Source organism: Pristiophorus japonicus, chromosome 15, assembly GCF_044704955.1.
Source record: "Pristiophorus japonicus isolate sPriJap1 chromosome 15, sPriJap1.hap1, whole genome shotgun sequence".
In the NCBI taxonomy this organism is placed as follows: domain Eukaryota; kingdom Metazoa; phylum Chordata; class Chondrichthyes; family Pristiophoridae; genus Pristiophorus; species Pristiophorus japonicus.
In genome coordinates this window covers 3718530-3740152 of record NC_091991.1, presented here as the reverse complement: position 1 = coordinate 3740152, position 21623 = coordinate 3718530, and the positions used below count along the sequence as shown (strand labels likewise).

The window sequence follows — 21623 nt, the reverse complement described above, 5'->3', positions numbered from 1 at the left end:
CAGGTATAAAAGGCAGTCTACCAGGCTGCCTCCTCTCTCTGGAGTTACATTAAAGAGACCAAGGTCACAACAGTTTGAGCTTACAGCATACAATCTTGTGGAGTTATTCTGAACATAACAGTTTATCCTTCAGGTACTTATCCAACTCCCTTTTGAAAGCCTCGATTGAGTCTGCCTCCACCACCCTCTCAGGCAGCGCATTCCAGATCCTAACCACTGTGTCCTCTGGTTCTCAACCCTTCCGTCAATGGGAACAGTTTCTCACTATCTCCTCTGTCCAGACACATATATTTACTGTAATTTCCAGGAATTCATAACACAGGGATGATATCAGACAAAATGGTAGAATTATGAGTGTAAATCAAAATATTAGAACATTGTTACATGAGTTCATTACATTTAAATAGCAACTCCCGACCTTCAATGCTAATCTCAGTTCTCCTGTCCCCTCCCGTGACATGTTGGATCCTCTCTAATAGTCAGGAGGGCGAGCTTGCCCTGCAGTCTGGGGTCGGGAGGGGAAGTTGTTATCGAAGTATTGCCGTGCGAGTTCGCAGCTGACAACAAGAACTGTTGGGAACGCGCGAGGCTTGACTGCTGCCGCGTCCACCATCTTGGATGTAATCACTTTCCCAGGAGAGCACCCTAACCCCAGTGTCAGCCGTGGCTCAGTGGGCAGCACCCTCACCTCTGAGTCAGAAGGCTGTGGGTTCAAGTCCCACTCCAGGGACTACGAGCACATAAACCCAGGCTGACACTCCCAGTGCAGTGCTGAGGGAGTGCCGCACTGTCGGAGGTGCCGTCTTTCAGATGAGATGTTTGATCTCTCAGGTGGATGTAAAAGATCCCATGGCACTATTTTGAAGAAGAGCAAGGGAGTTATCCCCAGTGTTCTGGCCAATATTTATCCCTCAAGCAACATCATGAAAACAGATGATCTGATCATTATCACATTGCTGTGTTGGGAGCTTGCTGTGCGCAAATTGGCTGCACGTTTCCCACATTACGACAGTGACTACACTCCATTGGCTGAAAAACACTTTGAGATGCCCGGTGGTCGTGAAAGGCGCTATATAAATGCAAGTCTTTCTTTCAAGATACATCAGGAAAAGACCAATTGCTCCATCAAGCATGCCCCACACTCATGGTGGCCGGAGCATCGTGACGAGACACTTCCTCCCCCTACCCCACTACTCCAACCATGTCATCTTCTGCGGGAGACAATACAATAAGAAAAAAAATCTGGAACATTCCTCTCAAACCCCCCCCCTCAGATGATCAAGAACCAGATCACCTGGACTGTGAGTAGGATTTGAATTCCACGCAAGACATAAGAAGCAGGAGCCGGAGTCGGCCATTCGGCCCCTCGAGCCTGCTCCGCCATTCAATAAGATCATATCTGATCTTGGCCTCAACTCCACTTCCCTGCCTGCTCCCCATAACCCTTGACTCCCTTATTGTTCATAAATCTGTCTATCTCCACCTTAAATATATTCAATGACCCAGCCTCCACAGCTCTCTGGGGCAGAGAATTCCACAGATTCACGACCCTCTGAGAGAAGAACTTCCTCCTCATCTCCGTCTTAAATGGGCGTCCCCTTATTCGAAACTATGCCCCCTAGTTTTAGAATCCCCCACGAGGTGATACATCCTCTCTCTATCTACCCTGTCGAGCCCCCTCAGAATCTTATAGGTTTCAATAAGATCACCTCTCATTCTTCTAAACTCCGATGAGACGGCCCTCCCCATACTTTTAGCTTCACGCAGGGAGATTCCAGGGCCTGAGATTCTATGGGGGCTTCCAACGGGTGGCCACCATAATTCCGGGCGTGTGTGCCATTTCCCCAGAGGGTTATGGTGCGGGTGAGAGATAGGTTGGGCGGCTACAAATTCAATAGTAGCCTTCAAAAGGGAGTTAGATAAATACCTGAAAGAAAAAGATTAGCAGGGCTATGGGGAAAGAGCAGGGGAGTGGGACTAACTGAGGTGATCTTGCAGAGAGCCGGCACGGGCTCAACGGGCCGAATGGCCTCCTGTGCTGTAACCGTTCTATGATTCTATTCTATGACATGAGGAAAGAGCGGGGGCAGTGGGACTAACTGGGCTGCTCTTCGATGGGCCGAATGGCTGCCTTCTGCATTGTACTCTATGATTCCTTCATAGCAGCAGAAACCACCCACCGAATTTCCTGTGTATACAAGAAGAAGCTCGTGTAACACTGTGAAGTAAGAGCTCACATTCTAAAGGATGCCATTTTACGCACCATATTTAACACTTCCAGAAATATTTCCTTTACACTTATATAAAAAAGATAAAACAGATTTTCTTTTTGCCTTCGATCGCCAGCTCCACCTTTCTCTGTGCCATGTCCCCCCTCCTGGGGGCTTGTGGGTAAGGTCAGCTGGATGTTAAACAGGTGTTCGTAGTCAAGAGATGACTGGAACTATCAGCCAGAGCGCCTGGTGGAACATGAGTAAAGGAGGGATGAGGTGGAGTCAGTAGCAGACTTGGCATGTAGGATTTTTCTGGATCTGACAAGCAATTTGTCATACCTCAGAATTAAGCAGAAAAACAGAGCACATAACGTGTCAGAGAGTGAATGTGGCCTTTTCTGACTGCCGTCTAACTGTTCTCATCTGAGTTCTCAGCGAGACGCCCAACAGATTTGGAGCCCTGCAATTTAATGTGAGCTCTTTGTAATTTGAACTTCCTTACCCAGCGGCGTTTATTTATCTCTCCATTCTCCTCGGCCCCTCCCTTCCTCTCACATCGCACACCGCTGACATATTTCCTGCTCCAGCTGGGATTTTGAATGATCACGGATGTAGAGATACATTGGCTGGCTGCATGCTAGAGCAATCCATAACTAGTCCCACCATCCTGCTCCCTCTCCATAGCACCGCCACCCCCCCCTCCTGTCGCTAAGGCCGAGATCAATGATGCTTCATGATCAGCTGACAGGAATTGGTGTTGCTCCGACTGTAATGTATTTGCTTCATGGGTTCTTTGCTTGGGAATTCACAGCAACACATTGCTATCAAGAGCTAGTTGGTTTATTAGCAAAGGTTTAACAATCACACTACACATGACCAGTTCATCCACCAGGTTCACAACTGCATGCCTCATCATAGATGACCTCATCCTCATAGGTAGTCCCTCAAAATCGCGGAAGACTTGCTTCCACTCCAAAAGTGAGTTCTCAGGTGACTGAACAGTCCAATACGGGAATTACAGTCTCCGTCACAGGTGGGACAGACAATGGTTGGAGGAAAGGGTGGGTGGGGAGTTTGGTTTGCCGCACGCTCCTTCCGCTGCCTGCGCTTGTTTTCTGCATGCTCTCGGCGACGAGACTCGAGGTGCTCAGTGCCCTCCCGGATGTTCTTCCTCCACTGAGGGCGGTCTTTGGCCAGGGACTCCCAGGTGTCGGTGGGGATGTTGCATTTTATCAGAGAGACTTTGAGGGTGTCCTTGAAATGTTTCCTCTGCCCAGCTGGGGCTCGCTTACCGTGTAGGAGTTCTGAGTAGAGCGCTTGCTTTGGGAGTCTTGTGTCGGGCATGCGGACAATGTGGCCCGCCCAACAGAGCTGGTCGAGTGTGGTCAGTGCTTCGATGCTTGGGATGTTGGCCTGTTCCCCCTAGACCCAACTGACTGGTCATTGAAAGTAGGTATGAAAGTACAGCAGGCGGTGAAGAAGGCAAATGGCATGTTGGCTTTCATAGCGAGAGGTTTTGAGTATAGGAGTAGGGAGGTCTTACTGCAGTTGTACAGGGCCTTGGTGAGGCCACACCTTGAATATTGTGTACAGTTTTGGTCTCCTAATCTGAGGAAGGACGGTCTTGCTATTGAGGAAGTGCAGCGAAGATTCACCAGATTGATTCCCAGGATGGCAGGACTGACATATGAAGAAAGACTGGATCAACTAGGCTTATATTCACTGGAATTTAGAAGAATGAGAGGGGATCTCATCAAAACATATAAAATTCTGACGGGATTGGACAGGTTAGATGCAGGAAGAATGTTCCCGATGTTGGAGAAGTCCAGAACCAGGGGACATAGTCTAAGGATAGGGGGTAAGCTATTTAGGACCAAGATGAGGAGAAACTTCTTCACTCAGAGAATTGTGAACCTGTGGAATTGTTGATGCCAATTCCATTAGATATATTCAAAAGGGAGTTAGATTACAGCTAAAGGGATCAAGTGGTATGAAGAGAAAGCAGGAATGAGGTACTGAAGTTGCATGATCAGCCATGATCATATTGAATGGTGGTGCAGGCTCGAAGGGCCGAATGGCCTACTCCTGCACCTATTTTCTACATTTCTATGTTTCTATGACTGGGGTTTTATTGAGTCTTGTGAACATCACGTGACTGGCTCAGCCACTCACAATGCAACATCTCTACAACTATTTTAGAATAAAATATAGATCAAGTGCCCCCTTTTGTAAGGGCACCAAAACCCACAAATTAACAAAGAAACATTAAAGGGAACCATGTCAAATCAAAATAAAATTCTGTTCCCTGTTGAAATGATGCACTCCAGTCCCTCCGGCGCTCACCTCTCGCGGAAGTACTGGTGGACACCGCGTGCTCCATCTTCAGGGACACCCTGGCTCAGATGTAACTGCGGAAGAGAGGCAGGCAGTCGGGCTGAACGACCCCCTCGACCTGTGAGCATGCTCAATTATCTTGAGATGAAGCATGGAGAGCCAACAATAATAACCTAATCCATGAGGGGAGTTGTGTTTAATTATAAATGCCTATCTCTCTGGTACTGTTGGGTAACAAGGAATGCAGGAACAAAAGAACAAAATTGCATTTATATAGCACCTTTCACAATTCCAAAGTAGTTTACAACCAATGAAGCACTTTTGAAGTGTCGTCAGTGTTGCAAATGTGGAAACGTTATCTAACTGTGATCAGTTTTACGCAGCGAGTTGCTGTGATCTGGAATGGTGGCAGAAGCAGACTCAAATAGTAACCTTTAAAAGAGAATCGGATAAATACTTGAAAAGGAACGAATGAACAGGGTTATGTGGAAGGCAGAGGTGGGACTAATTGAATAGCTCTTTAAAAGAGGCACGATGGGGCGAATGGCCTTCTGTGCTGTAAGATTCAATGATTCTATGTCTAATTTGATTCATATATAGTTAAAGCTGCTAAACCCTTTACCTCCAATACTTATTCAGAGTTCCCCTGTCCCAATACATCTGCGCTTTTCAGTGTCCTTCATATACAGCAAACTTTGTAATGAAGAAACTGGTTCTTGGCTGTCAACATTTACATGTTCCTGGTTTTTTTGCAGCAATGTATATGTTATTATAAAACGCAAAGCACTTTGTAAGTTTGGAGTTTGCTTTATATATATTATGGCAAATATTTTGTTAATATTTATACCTCAGGTATTCAGTCAGTAGGGTCTAATTTCATGCTGTGGCTCAGTGGGCAGCACTCTCGCCTCTGAGTCAGAAGGTCGTGGGTTCAAGTCCCACTCCAGGGACTCGAGCACATAAATCTTAGGCTGACACTCCCAGTGCAGTGCTGAGGGAGCGCTGCACTGTCTGAGGGGCAGTGCTGAGGGAGCGCCACACTGTCTGAGGTGCCGTCCTTTGAATGAAATGTTAAACCAAAGTCCTGTCTGCTCTCTCAGGTGGATGTAAAAGATCCCACAGCACTATTCAGTGAATATTTATCCCTCAACCAACACCTAAAAGCAGATTATCTGCGTCATTATCACATTGCTGTTTGTGGGAGCTTGCTGTGAGCAAATTGGTTGCCACGTTCACCTACATTACAACAGTGACTGCACTCCAAAAATGCTTCATTGACTGTAAAGCACTTTGGGACGTCCTGAGGTTGTGAAAGGCGCTATATAAATGCAAGTTCTTTCTTTCATTCTATAGTAAACACACCTGTAGGTGGGTGTGTGTGTCTGCTCCACTTGTATTTTGATCAAAAGTGATTTGCCTAATTATTCAGATATAAAAATGAGAGCTTTTACTCTTGCTACTATATTCTTTTTCAATATTCAACGATGACATCCTTAATTTAAATTCAGAGGGCAATGCAACAAGGCCAGCTTTTTTAAACTTCTTAAGGAGGTCATCCACAGTGTTTGATCGACCTCTCAAACACTTTCACTCACAACCTCATCCTAAAAGATTGAGCAAAAACTCAAGCTCAAACTATTTGTTTACTGCAGTCAGTCAGTATAACCTATTTAGCTCCAAAGAAATGGCCGGCCATGGACCCTGGATGGAATAAGACCACGTAGAATCATAGAAAAGTCTGACACAGAAGGAGGCCATTCGGCCCATCGTGTCTGTGCCGGCCGACAAAGAGCTACCCAGCCTAATCCCACTTTCCAGCTCTTGGTCCGTAGCCCTGTAGGTTATGGCACTTCAAGTGCACATCCAAGTACTTTTTAAATGTGGTGAGGGTTTCTGCCTCTACCACCCTTTCAGTGAGTTCCAGACCCCCACCACCCTCTGGGCGAAATTTATGTTTCTCATCTCCCCTCTAATCCCTCTATCAATTACTTTAAATCTATGCCCCCTGGTTGTCGACCTCTCTGCTAAGGAAAACATGTCCTTCCTATCCACTTGATCTAGGCCCCTCATAATTTTATACACCTCAATTAAATTTCCCCTCAGCCTCCTCTGTTCCAAAGAAAACAAACCCAGCTTATCCAAACTTTCAGACTCTGGAATTCCTCATTTACTTGAATGTAACGGAGTGTTGTTGGATGTGAACAGGATGGAAGCTAGACCTGTTCCAGTTTTAGAATAAATCGCCACACTAACGACTATTTGAAGAGACTTAATTATGCTCAGGAGAGCTGAATGAAGGTGCTGAAACAGACACTCACCAATTCAGTTTTCTAATGTTATACCCTTTTCCTAATTATACGTACCATTCCACAATCGTCTTTCTTCAAAATAACATTTCTTCTGTGTTGATCAGAAACTAGCAGGTTGAAAGAATTATGCCAGTTCACTTGAGACAGGAACCAGATACTTTTCCCATTATTATATTTGGACCTCATTGTTGTTACCGTTGAAGGAAAATATTCCTGTCTGTAAACAGGATGTAAGAGATTTCTGAAAGGGATTATGTTATTGAGGGTAAGTGAGTTATTTTGACAAGCCTTGTGACAAATTTCCCAGTTAGTGTTGTCTTCCTTCACGAATGCTTTAAGGGAAGATTCTTGGGTTTGGTGCTCCCCATCAGGGGCACATACTGGATAGAGATCCTGGGCAGGAGATATCCAGTTTTCACATCTGCCCTTCTCTTGGGCTTGGTCCCATGCCAAAAAGGAAGAGAAGTGGAAGACTTTCCCTTTGCTGTGTCGGCTGTGGCTCAGGGGGCAGCACTCTCGCCTTGGAGTCAGAAGGTTGTGGGTTCAAATCCCACTCCAGGGACTTGAGCACATAAATCTCGGCTGTCACTCCCAGTGCAGTGCTGAGGGAGTGCTGCACTGTCGGAGGTGCCGCCTTTCGGATGAGACGTTAAACCGAGGCCCCATTTGCTCTCTCTCAGGTGGATTTAAAAGATCCCGTGGCACTATTCAAAGAAGAGCATGGGATTTCTGGCTAATATTTATCCTACAACCATCATCAACTAAAAAAAACATTATCTGGTCATTATCTCATTGCTGTTTGTGGGAGCTTGCTCTGCGCCAATAGGTTGGATAAGGGGGAACCAGTGGATGTGGTGTATTTGGATTTCCAGAAGTCATTTGATAAGGTGCCACGTAAAAAATTATTGCACAAGATAAACATTCATGGGGTTGGGGGGTAATATATTAGCATGGGTAGAGGATTGGCTAACTAGCAGAAAACAGTGAGTCGGGATAAATGGGTAATTTTCCGGTTGGCAAACAGTAACTATTGGGGTGCCGCAGGGATCTGTGCTGGGGCCTCAACTATTTACAATCAATATTAATGACTTGGATGAATGGACCAAGTTTGCTGATGATACAAAGATAGGTGTCCTCCTCACAAATACAAATTGTGAGGAGGACACAAAAAATCTGCAAAGGGATATAGACAGGCTAAGTGAGTGGGCAAAAATTTGGCAGTTGGAGTATAATGTGGGAAAATGTGAGGTTATCTACTTGACAGAAAAAATAGAAAAGCAAATTATAATTTAAATGGAGAAAAATTGCAAAGTGCTGCAGTACAGAGGGACCTGGGGGTCCTTGTGCATGAAACACAAAAAATTATTATGCAGGTACAGCAAGTAATCAGGAAGGCAAATGGAATGTTGGCCTTTATTGCAAGGGGGATGGAGTATAAAAGCAGAGAAGTCATGCTACAACTGTACAGGGTATTGGTGAGGCCACACCTGGAGTCCTGCGAACAGTTTTGGTCTCCAATAATATATTTGCATTGGAGGCTGTTCAGGGAAGGTTCGCTAGATTGATTCCGGAGATGAGGGGGTTGACTTATGAAAATAGGTTGAGTAGGTTGGGCCTGTGCTCATTGAAGTTCAGAAGAATGAGAGGTGATCTTATTGAAACATATAAGATAATGAGGGGGCTTGACAAGTTGGATGTAGAGAGGATGTTTCCACTCATAGGGGAAACTAAAACTAGGGGGCATAGTCTCAGAATAAGGGGCCACCCATTTAAAACTGAGATGAGGAGGAATTTCTTCTCTCAGAGGGTTGTAAATCTTTGAAATTCTCGGCCCCAGAGAGCTGTGGAGGCTGGGTCATTGAATATATTTAAGGCGGGGATAGACAGATTTTTGGGCGATAAGGGAGTCAAGGGTTATGGGGAGCGGGCAGGGAAGTGGAACTGAGTCCATGATCAGATCAAGTTCTAAAGCGCTTTGGGGCATTTTGAGGTTGTGAAAGGCGCCATAGAAAAAAAAGTTATTTCTTTCACTCAGCTGTGCTCACCCACACTGGATGAAGGTTTGAATAAAGGTGTGGGTGAGCAGAGTGAAATAGAAACATAGAAACATAAAAAATAGGTGCAGGAGTAGGCCATTCGGCCCTTCGAGCCTGCACCGCCATTCAATGAATTCATGGCTGATCATTCCCTCAGTACCCCCTTCCTGCTTTCTCTCCATACCCCTTGATCCCTTTAGCCGTAAGAGCCATATCTAACTCCCTTTTGAATATATCCAATGAACTGGCCTCAACAACTTTCTGTGGTAGAGAATTCCACAGATTAACAACTCTCTGAGTGAAGAAGTTTCTCCTCATCTCGGTCCTAAAAGGCTTAGGCTGTAACCCCTGGTTTTGGACTTCCCCAACATCGGGAACATTCTTCCTGAATCTAACCGGTCCAATCCCGTCAGAATTTTATATGTTTCTGTGAGATCCCCTCTCATTCTTCTAAATTCCAGTGAATATAAGCCTAGTTGATCAAGTCTTTCTTGATATGTCAGTCCTGCCATTCCGGGAATCAGTCTGGTGAACCTTTGCTGCACTCCCTCAATAGCAAGAATGTCCTTCCTCAGATTAGGAGACCAAAATTGAACACAATATTCAAGGTGTGGCCTCACAAAGGCCCTATACAACTGCAGTAAGACCCCCTGCTCCTATACTCAAATACTCTCGCTATGAAGGCCAGCATGCCATTTGCTTTCTTTACTGCCTGCTGTACCTGCAATGACTGATGTACCATGACACTCAGGTCTTGTGAAGGAGCATTCGCTGACAGCAGAGGTCACTTTTGGAGTGTAGTCACTGTTGTGACGTGGGAAACACGGCAGCTAATTCACACACAGCAAGCTCCCACAAATATAGATAATCTGTTTTTGTTATGTTGATTGAGGACAACAGGGATGACTTCGCTGCTCTACTTCCAAATAGTGCAATGGGATCTTTTACATCCACCAAGAGCAGACGGAGCCTCGGTTTATCGTCTCATCCTAAAGACGGCACCTCCGACAGTGCGGCATTCCCTCAGCACTGCACTGGGAGTGTCAGCCTAGACTTTTGTGCTCAAGTCCCTGGGGTGGGACTTGAACCCACAACCTTCTGACTGAGAGGCGAGAGTGCTGCCCACTGAGCCACAGCCCAGATTGGAAAAAGTGAAGTGGAAAAGGTTAAGATGTAACAGGTTTTAAGCGAGTGTAGGGGCAGGGAAAGGGGGCAGGTGAGGACAGAACAAAAGGGAAGGTCTGTGATAGGTGGAAGGCAGGAGAGATTAGAGAGACAAAAGGGATGATGGTGCGAGGCAAAAGGTGGTAAAGAAAGAAAAGATGGGTCTGGATGAGGTATAAATGGGAATAGCAGAATCACCAACAGCTGCCGTGTGAAAAAGTAGGGACAGAGGTCATGGCCTGAAATTGTTGAATTCGATGTTGAGTGCAGAAGGCTGTAATGTGCCTAATCGAAAGATGAGGTGCTGTCCCTCGAGCTTACGTTGAGCTTCATTGGAACAGTGTAGGAGGCCGAGGACGGAGAGGTCAGAGTGGGAGTGGGGCGGGGAATTAAAGTGACAGGTGACCGGAAGCTCGGGGTCACCTTACGGACTGAACCGAGGTGCTCCGCAAAGCGCTCACCCAATCTGCGTTTGCAACTGATCTCAAACAATTGTCTGGTTTCTCCCTGAAACTGTCCTACAGTTTTTGCCGTTACTGAATGCTGCTGCCCCGACCTTTGAGCGACAGGCTACATGATGTACATGAACGTAGTGCCGATGTTTTTAAGGGGGCGCTGGAGATGTACGTGAGGGAGGAAGGTCTAGAAGGACATGGTGATGGGACGAAGTAGGGGTGGGAGAGGCTCGTGTGGAGCATAAACCCCGGCGTGGGATGAATGGCTCATGTCCGTGCTGTAAATTCCACGTCATACCCACTGCATTCTTTTTGCTTTCTCCTAGGTGAGGTTGCTGTGTTACTTGCATCAACCATGCGTGTGATCGTATCGCTGGCATTCTTGGTGGCAGCCTGTTGGGCCAGGCCGTTTGATCAGAAGGTGTTTCTTGAATTTACAGCGGAGGATGAAGGAAGTGCGTTTGTCCCCGATGACGATATGCCCATCTGCCCATTTGGCTGTCAGTGCCACCTGCGAGTATTGCAGTGCTCCGATTTAGGTAAACGATGTCACCTCAAACCGCTTCAGCTGTGGAATGATTCTGTCCCATTGGAACATGTTGTAGCATAAGAACATAAGAAATAGGAGCAGGAGTCGGCTCCACCATTCAATATGATCATGGCTGATCTGATCATGGACTCAGCTCCACTTCCCCGCCCGCTCCCCATAACCCTCGACTCCCTTATCGCTCAAAAATCTGTCTATCTCCACCTTAAATATATTCAATGACCCAGCCTCCACAGCTCTCTGGGGCAGAGCATGCCAAAGATTCATGACCCTCTGAGAGAAGGAATTCCTCCTCATTTCTGTTTTAAATGGGCGGCCCCTTATTCTGAATTTGTTGTCTTCACGTTGAACACATCATGTAAAATTCTCTTCTTTGTTTTCATATCCCTCCATGGTCTTGTCCTCCCTCCCTATCTCAGTTACCTCCTCCAGCCCTACAACCCTCCGAGATCTCTGCGGCCCTCCAATTCTGGCCTCTTGCGCATCCCCCCAATTTTAATTGTTCCACCATTTGTGGCCGTACTTTCAACTGCCTGGGCCCCGAGCTCTGGCATTCCCTCCCTAAACCTCTCCTCCTCTCTCATCCCTTAAGACACTCCTTAAAAGTTACCTCTTATCTGGCTTCCCCTTAAACGTATCTATGGTATCATACCCCCTAGGATGACGTATAGGCCTGAGGGCCTTCAAGGTACTGTTGGAGAGCCTGCAGGAGGGGAAATAAATGACAAACTCATTAGTAATGAAGTCATCTCTCTAATAGTAGGGAATATGTCGACATTGATCAAGCAAGTCCAGACAACCTGGTAATTTGTAGAAAAATGACCATAAAAGCTACTAGATTGTTGTCAAGACTCAACTGGTTTGCGAATGTTTGTCAGGGATTGGGAATGAGCTAACCTTCACCTGATCTCACCTCTGTATGACTGCAGTCCCTTGCTTTTCATATACATATACATGATGTTTCCATTTGTGAGGCAGTCCAAATCTAGGGGGTCATAAATATAAGATAGTCACTAATAAATCAAGTGAATAATAAAGGGAATTCAGGAGAAACATCGCTACCAGAGAGGGGTGAGAATGTGGAACTCGCTGCCACAGGAAGTGGTTGAAGCGAATAGTATCAATTCATTTAAGAGGAAGCTGGATAAACACATGAGGGAGAAAGGAATAGAGGGATATTGATTGGTTTGATTGGCACCCCATCCGCCACCTTCAACACTCACTCCCTCCACCACCGGCGCCCCCTGGCTGCAGTGTGCACCATCTACAAGATGCACTGCAGCAACTCACCAAGGCTTCTTCGGCAGCACCTCCCAAATCCGCGACCTCTACCACCGAGAAGGACAAGGGCAGCAGAGGCATGGGAACACCATCACCTCCACGTTCCCCTCCCAGTCACACACCATCCCGACTTGGAAATATATCGGCCGTTCCTTCATCGTCGCTGGGTCACAATCCTGGAACTCCCTCCCTAACAGCACTGTGGGAGCACCTTCACCACACGGACTGCAGCGGTTCAAGAAGGCGGCTCACCACCACCTTCTCAAGGGGCAATTAGGGATGGGCAATAAATGCCGGCCTTGCCAGTGACACCCACATCCCAGGAACAAATTTAAACAAAATGCTGATAGGGTGAGATGAAGAGGGGTGAGCGGAGGTTTACGTGGAGCATAAACACCGGCACAGACCAGTTAGGCCGAATGGCCTGTGTCTGTGCTGCACGTCCAACGTCAAATTTAGTTGACTCTTCATGACCTCTGAATTGGCCAAGCAGTACACTCAGTCGCACAGACAATTGCTATAGAACTAAGCTCATCTTAGCACGACTAGGCCGTGTTGAGCACATCCTAGCAATAGAGAAACACTCTTTCAATACCTTTATTTATTTTCGGACGACGTGGGTTATAAGAGTTTGTGAGGCCCTCTTTCTGCAATGCATGTTTTTATTTAATTTCCTGAACAGCGGTGTGCATGGCAGGAATGCGGACTCTGCCCGCGCAAGAAGAACGAAACCCAAAATGAGTCCATAATTGAGCTGTTTTGAATGTTTGCTCGCAAGGCTTTTCAGACAAGGTGGGTGCCCAGTGACAATGATAACGAGATGCCATTTATTGAAGAGTTCAGAAAGAGAGAACTTGTATTGCGCCTTTCACTACCTCAGGACATCCCACAACGTTTCGTAGCCAATGAAGTGTAGTCACCGTTGTCATGTAACATCATAACAACATAAGAAATAGGAGCAGGAGTCGGCCATTTGGCCCCTCGAGCCTGCTCCACCATTCAATAAGATCATGGCTGATCCGATCATGGACTCAGCTCCACTTCCCTGCCCGCTCCCCATAACCCTTTATTACCTTAGCGCTCAAAAATCCATCTATCTCCACCTTAAATATATTCAATGACCCAGCCTCCACAGGTTCATAGATTCATATAACACTGCCACTCAGCCGCTACAGCAGCCAGGAAAGACCAGGGACATGTCATGGGGTCAGTTTTAACTGCACCCCCACCCAGCGGGAACCAAGCCGTTGGCATTTTATCTTTGCCCACTTTACGTCGGCAGAGGTGCTTGAATTAAATCTAAAACTCGCGGGTCAATGAGGTCATCACTGCCGTTACATCATTTTAACAAAGGTGCGGGGAGGAAGAGATTGGGGTGAGTGAAGGGAGGAAATGGGGGGGTGGAGGGGGACATTGAGGAGACCGGGGGGCGGGTGGAATGTATTTGCTTCATGGGCTCCTTGCTTAAGAATTCATAGCAACACATTGCTATTAAGAACTAGTTGGTTTATTAACAAAGGTTTAACAATCACACGACACATTCTTCTTCTCCTCAGGCAGTCCCTCGGAGTCGAGGATGACTTGCTCCCACACTAACACCAGTTCTCCGGTGACTGATGAGTCCGATGAGGGGCCTACAGTCTCTGTCACAGGTGGGGCAGATGGTGGTTGGAGGGACGGGTGGGTGGGGGGCTTGGGTTGCCGTGCACTTCTTCCACTGTTTGCGCTTGGCCTCCGCGTGCTCCCGGCGAAGGGACTCGAGGTGTTTGGCGCCTTCCCGGATGCTTCTCCTCCGTTTTGAGCAGTCTTGGGCCAGGGACTCCCAGGTGACAATGGGGATGTTGCATTTTTTCAAAGAGGCTTTGAGGGTGTCCTTGAAGCGTTTCCTCTGCCCACCTGGGGCTCGCTTGCCGTGATGGAGCTCTGAGTAGAGCGCTTGTTTTGGGAGTCTCGTGTCGGCCATGCGGACGATGTGGCCTGCCCAGCGGAACTGGTCGAGCGTGGTCAGTGCTTCGATGCTGGGGATGTTGGCCTGAGCGAGAACACTGACGCTGGTGTGCCTATCCTGCCAATGGATTTGCAGGATCTTGTGGAGGCAGTGTCGGTGGTATTTCTCCAGTGCTTTGAGGTGCCTGCTGTACATAGTCCATATCTTTGAGCCATATAGGAGGGCGGGTATCACCACTGTTCTGTAGACCGTGAGCTTGGTGCCGGGTTTGAGATCCTGTTCTTCAAACACTCTCTTCCTCAGGTGACTGAAGACTGCACTGGTGCACTGAAGTGTTGGACTTGGTCATCGATGTCTGCCCTTGTTGACAGTGGACTCCCGTGATATGGAAAATGGTCCACGTTGTCCAAGGTCGCGTCATGGATTTTGATAATCAGGGGGCAGTACTGTGTGACGGGGGCAGGTTGGTGGAGGATCTTTGTCTTACGGATGTTTAGTGTAAGGCCCATGCTCTCGTACGCCTCGGTGAAGGTGTTGTCGATAGCTTGGAGTTCGGCCTCCGAGTGTGCGCAGACGCAAGTGCCGTCTGGATATTGTAATTCAATGACGGAGGATGGGACGACCTTGGATCTGGCCTGGAGGTGGCGGAGGTTGAACAGATTCCCGTTTGTCCAGTAATTTAGCTCACTCCAGCGGGGATCTCACCGAGGGTGAGATGGAGCATTGCAGCAAGGAAGATTGAGAAGAGCGTTGGTGCAATGACACAACCTTGCTTGACCCTGGTCCATCCATAACCTCTTGGTCTAAATTGACGTTGAAATGTGCATTGGTTGCAGCAATAAAACCTGCAAATAGTTTGAGAACTAATTCAAGCAAACTCTTGCTGCTGTAGTTCCATGACTTCATTTAGGCTAAAATATCAGGTGTGCAGGAAATAGTTTTTTCTGCAAGCTCTTATTTCATTGCTTTCTGATGTTGTCTTGGCACATCACTGTCGGTGAGAATGCATTCGCCAGAACTCTTGGACAAAGCGCTCGTTGCTGGATCTTTCCATTTTCAAAGTAATTTCTTTCCAAGATGGTGATGTGCTATTTTCTTGCATTGGTTGCTGTCTAGGATGTGAGCAAGTGGAAAAAAACCCTTTCAGCGTTACCCAGTGAAAACATCAAGCACATTAGGAGCAGCATGGTCAGACAGAGAGTAAAGCTTTCTCCATCCTGCCAAATAAAGTGTCTCAGACACAACCTCAAGACCACTCCCTGCTAGACCAATGTAAGTTTTTCCATTTCCTGCAGGCAACTTCATCTGAGTGAGACTGTCAATGGGTAACGAATTGTACGCCTCACACCCTCGAACAACTGCACTGAAAGTCTCCAAAGTCCTTACACCACCAGCACAGCGAAGGCTTCCATCCCATTTTTTAAACCATGTCCTAAGAGCATAAGAAATAGGAGCAGGAGTCGGCCATACGGCCCCTCGAGCCTGCTCCGCCATTCAATAAGATCATGGCTGATCTGATCTTGGGCTCAGCTCCACTTCCCTGCCCGCTCCCCATAACCCTTGACTCCCTTATCGCTCAAGAATCTGTCCATATCCACCTTAAATATATTCAATGACCCAGCCTCCACAGCTCTCTGGAGCAGTGAATTCCAAAGATTAACAACCCTCTTAGAAAAGAAATTCCTCCTCATCCCAGTTTTAAATGGGCGGTCCCCTTATTCTGAAACTATGCCCCCTAGTTCTAGATTTCTCCACGAGGGGAAACATCCTCTCTGCATCTACCCCTCAGAATCATATGTTTCGATAAGATCACCTCTCATTCTTCTAAACTCCAATGAGTATAGGCCCAACCTGCTCAACCTTTCCTCATAAGTCAATCCCCTCATCTCGGGAATCAACCCAGTGAACCTTCTCTGAACAGTCTCCAATGCAAGTATATCCTTCCTTAACTACGGAGACCAAAACTGTACGCAATACTCTAGGGTACCAATACCCTGTACAGTTGTAGCAGGACTTCTTTGCTTTTATACTCCATCCCCCTTTTTAATGTGCTTTCCTGATTACTGCTGTACCTGCATACTCACTTTGTGTTTTGTGCACAAAGGCCCCCAGGTCCCTCTGTACTGCAGCATTTTGTAATTTAGCTCCATTTAAATAATAATTTGCTTTTTTGTTTTTTCTGCCAATGTGGATAACCTCACACTTTCCCACATTATACTCCATCTGCCATATCTTTGCCCACTCACTTAGCCTATCTATATCCCTTTGCAGATTGTTTGTGCCCTCCTCACAACTTGCTTTCCCACCCAGCTTTAGATCATCAGCAATCTTGGCTATATTACACTTAGTCCTTTCATCCAAGTCATTAATGTAGATTGTAAATAGTTGAGGCCCCAGCACTGATCCCTGTGACACCCCACTAGTTACAATTTGTCAACCGTAAAATGAACCATTTATCCCAACTCTCTGTTTTCTGTTAGTTAGCCAATCCTCTATCCATTCTAATATATTACCCCAAACCCCGTGAGCTCTTATCATGTACAGTAACCTTTTATATGGCACCTTATCAAATGCCTTCTAGAAATCCAAATACACCACATCCACTGGCTCTCCCTTATCCACCCCGCTTGTTACATCCTCAAAGAACTCCAGCAAATTTGTCAAACATGATTTCCCTTTCATAAAACCATGCTGACTCTGCTTGATTGAATTTTGTTTTCCCAAATGTTCCGCTACTGCTTCCTTAATAATGGACTCCACCATTTTCCCAACCACAGATGTTAGGCTAACCGGTCTATAGTTTCCTGCTTTCTGTCTCCCTCATTTTTTAAATAGGGGCGTTACATTTGCGGTTTTCCAATCCGCTGGGACCACCCCAGAATCCAGGGAATTTTGGTAGATTACAACCAATGCATCCACTATCTCTGCAGCCACTTATTTTAAGACCCTCGGATATCTCGGGTAGTTGGAGTATGCACTGCTTTACCACAGGGAGTGGTTGAGGCAAAGATCATTGCATTTTTTGAAGCAGAAATTTGGATAACTATTTGAAGTAGAAAAAGACACAGGGCCTCGGGATGAGAGTAGGGCAGTGGGATCGGTTTCTGGATAGCTCTAGCAAAGAGCCGGCACAGACCAGATGAGCCGAAAGGCCTCCTTCTGTGCTGTGTTCTTTGTTTGTATGTCTCACGGAAATTAGGTTGATAACCAGTTTTCCGATCTCTGTAACCTCCTCCAGTCCGACATCCCTATAACTCTGGCCTTTTGAGCATTCCCGATTATAATCGCCCCACCATTGGCGGCCGTGCCTTCAGCTGCCTGGGCCCTAAGCTCTGGAATTCCCTCCCTAAACCTCTCTGCCTCTCTCTCCTCCTTTAAGACACTCTTTAAAACCCACCTTGTCACCTATCCTAATATCTCCTTGTGTGGCTCGGTGTCAAACATTGTCTGATAATGCTCTAGCGAAACACCTTGGGACGTTTCACTACATTAAAGGCGCTATATAAATGCAAGTTATTCTTGTTTTGAAAGTAGTCTGGGTGAAACCTTTAAAACTACACCAAACATTTGCAGTTGCCTTTGTAAAATGTGTGGAGGTCAACTCCTTATTAAACTGAGTTGTTTTTCTTGCAACTTTGGGATACTCCTTTTAGAAAGGAATCTTCCTGCAACAATCACCTCCAGACCACACTTTCCGTGGTTAACTTTGGTACGAGCAGTATGAGCCATCTGTACAGGGGTGTGAATATCTGTATATAATCTAATGCACATGTCAGGACCCGTCTAACTGGAGCTGTATATACCCAATGTAATGTCCTGGTGTAAAATGAGAGGCTATTACCTACAAATAATTTGAAAGAGTAGTTTTCATTGGTCCAGTGAGAGCTGTGTCACCGTAATGTGGAACAACAAGTGAGCATGCAGGTACAGCAAGTAATCAGGAAGGCAAATGGAATGTTGGCCTTTATTGCGAGAGGGGATAGAGTATAAAAGCAGAGAAGTCCTGCTACAACTGTACAGGGTATTGGTGAGGCCAGACCTGGAGTACTGCGTACAGTTTTGGTCTCCGTATTTACGAAAAGATATACTTTCATTGGAGGCAGTTCAGAGAAGGTTCACTATATTGATTTCGGAGATGAGGGGGTTGACTTATGAAAAAAGGTTGAGCAGGTTATGCCTCTACTCATTGGAATTTAGAAGAATGAGAGGTGATCTTATTGAAACATATAAGATTCTGAGGTGTCTGGACAGGGTGGATGCAGAGAGGATGTTTCCCCTTGTGGGGGAATCTAGAACTAGGGGACATAGTCTTGGAATAAGAGGCCGCTCATTTAAAACTGAGATGAGGAGGAATTTCTTTTCTCAGAGGATTGTAAATCTGTGGAATTCTCTATCCCAGGGAGCTGTGGAGGCTGGGTCATTGAATATTTTTAAGGTGGAGATAGACAGATTTTTGAGCGATAAGAGGATAAGGGGTTATGGGGAGCGGGCGGGGAAGTGGAGCTGAGTCCATGATCGGATCAGCCATGATCTTATTAAATGGCGGAGCAGACTCGAGGGGCCAGTGGCCTACTCCTGCTCCTATTTCTTATGTTCTTATGGAATGATTGGATTACATTATTTTGTTACATTATTTGTTCAGTCTTTGTCACCGCCAGACTCGACCATTCCAATCCTCCCCTGGGCGGACTCCCATCTCCACCCACTATAAACTTCAGCACATCCAAAGCTCTCCTGCCTAGATCTAATCCTGCACCTACTCTCACTTACCCATCATTCCTGCCCTCGCTGACCAACCATGGTTCTTGTTCCCTCAACATTGTCAGCCGTGGCTCAGTGGGTAGCACACTCGTCTCTAAGTCAGAAGGTCGTGAGTTCATGTCCCCACCCCATGGGCTCGAGCACAAAAATCCAGGCTGACACTCCCAGTGCAGTACTGAGGGAGTGCTGCACTGTCAGAGGTGCCGTCTTTCAGATGAGAGTTTAAAACCGAGGTTCCGTCTGCTCTCTCAGGTGGATGTAAAAGATCCCATGGCTCTATTTCAAAGAAGAGCAGGGGAGTTATCCCCGGTGTCCTGGGGTCAATATTTATCCCTCAATCAACATCACTAAAACAGATTATCTGCTCATTATTACATTGCTGTTTGTGGGAGTTTGCTGTGCGCCCTCCCGGATGCACTTCCTCCAGTACATCCGTAAGACAAAGGTCCTCCACCAGCCTGTCCTCGCCGCACAGCACTGCCCCCCAATCATCAGGATCCACGGCGCGGCCCTGGACAACGTGGACCATTTCCCATATCTCGGGAGCCTCTTATCAACAAGAGTAGGCATCGACGCCGAGATCCAACACCGCCTCCAGTGCGCCAGTGCAGCTTTCAGCCGCCTGAGGAAAAGAGTGTTTGAAGACCAGGCCCTCAAATCTACCACCAAGCTCATGGTCTACAGGCCTGTAGTAATACCCGCCCTCCTGTATGGATCAGAGACATGGACCATGTACAGTAGACACCTCAAGTCGCTGGAGAAATACCACCAACGATGCCACCGCAAGATCCTGCAAATCCCCTGGGAGGACAGACGCACCAACATTAGCGTCCTCGACCGGGCCGACATCCCCAGCATCGAAGCACTGACCACACTCGATCAGCTCCGCTGGGCAGGCCACATTGTTCGCATGCCAGACACGAGACTCCCAAAGCAAGCGCTCTACTCAGAACTCCTTCATGGCAAACGAGCCCCAGGTGGGCAGAGGAAACGTTTCAAGGACACCCTGAAAGCCTCCCTGATAAAGTGCAACATCCCTACTGACACCTGGGAGTCCCTGGCCAAAGACCGCCCTAAGTGGAGGAAGTGCATCCGGGAGGGCGCTGAGCACCTCGAGTCTCATCGCCGAGAGCGTGCAGAAACCAAGCGCAGGCAGCGGAAAGAGCGTGCAGCAAACCAGTCCCACCCACCCTTTCCCTCAACCACTGTCTGTCCCACCTGTGACAGAGACTGTGGTTCTCGTATTGGACTGTTCAGCCACCTATGAACTCATTTTTAAGAGTGGAAGCAAGTCTTCCTCGATTCCGAGGGACTGCCTATGATGATGATGATGGTGATGTTTATGGGAGTTTGCTGTGCACAAATTGGCGGCCGCGTTTCCCATAGTACAACAGTGACTATCCTGCAAAAAGTACTTCTTTGGCTGTAAAGCGCTTTTGACACATCCGGTGGTCATGAAAGGCGCTATATAAATGCAAGTCTTCTTTCTTTAAAAGCTCAAACCACCTTCCCAACCTCTCCTTCTTCTGGCTCTGGCCCTTTGTGGATTGCTCCCGTCTCTTTGCTCCTCCGTTGGCGATCATGCTATCAGCCACCTAGACCTCACGCAGTGGAATTCTCTCTGCAACCCTTCTCCCCCTCCTCCTTTCAGACCTCGCTTTAAGCCAACTTTTGGACCAAGGATTTTGTCACCCCTCCTAATACTTCCTCCTTTGGCTCAGTATCTATTTTTTTACTTACGCTTCTGTGAAGGGCCTTTGGACTTATTTTTACTATTACACAGGATATCCAGCACAGAAACAGGCCATTTGGCCCAACCAGTCCGTGCCGGCGTTTATGCTCCACTCGAGCCTCCTCCCGTCTTTCCTCATCTAAATCTATCAGCATAATCCACTATTCCCTTCTCCCCCATATGCCTGTCTAACCTCCCCTTAAATGCATCGATACTATTCGCCTCAACCCCTCCCTGTGGCAGCGAATTCCACAAGATGTTGTTGGAACGTTGTGGAATTGCTAACTCAGCTGAAAGAACACAAAGGGGCAGTCGACTGTACAAAAGCAAAATACCGCAGATGCTGGAATCTGAAATAAAAACCGAGAATGCTGAAAATCTCAGCGGGTCAGGCAGCGTCTGTGGAGAGGAAGCGGAGTTAACGTTCCGGGTCGGTGACCCTTCGTCAGAACTGGAGAGTGTTCGGAAAGAACGGATTCTTAACCAGCACTGAAAGGGGGAGGGGAAGAAAGAACAAAAGGGAAGGTCAGTGATAGGGTGGAAGGCAGGAGAGATTAGAAAGACAAGAGGGATGATGGGACGCATTGAGATGGTAATGGCAGGAGTTAGAAAAAGGTTAGTCGAGATCGGGTGTGAATGGTGGGATAATGACAAGCTGCTATTGGAGACAAAGAGAAAAAAAACATAAGATCGGGGGGTGGGTGGTGGGGGGGGTGGTGGGGGGAAAGGAGCCAAAGATGGGCCGAGGTTCTGGTCTGAAATTGTTGAACTCGATGTTGAGTCCCGAAGGCTGTAAAGTGCCTGAACGAAAGATGAGGTGCTGTTCCTCGAGCTTGCGTTGAG

The 21623-nt window shown here is 47.1% G+C and overlaps 1 protein-coding gene across 1 annotated transcript in view; it reads left to right on the top strand.

The window, feature by feature from the left end:
• Positions 1-21623, top strand: part of LOC139280568 (decorin-like) — a 67399-nt gene that overhangs the window by 12501 nt on the left and 33275 nt on the right. The window contains exon 2 of the mRNA XM_070900074.1: positions 10838-11050. Within this exon, the coding sequence (XP_070756175.1) occupies positions 10867-11050 (184 nt within the window). The 5' untranslated portion in view covers positions 10838-10866. The remainder of the gene's footprint in view (positions 1-10837; positions 11051-21623) is intronic.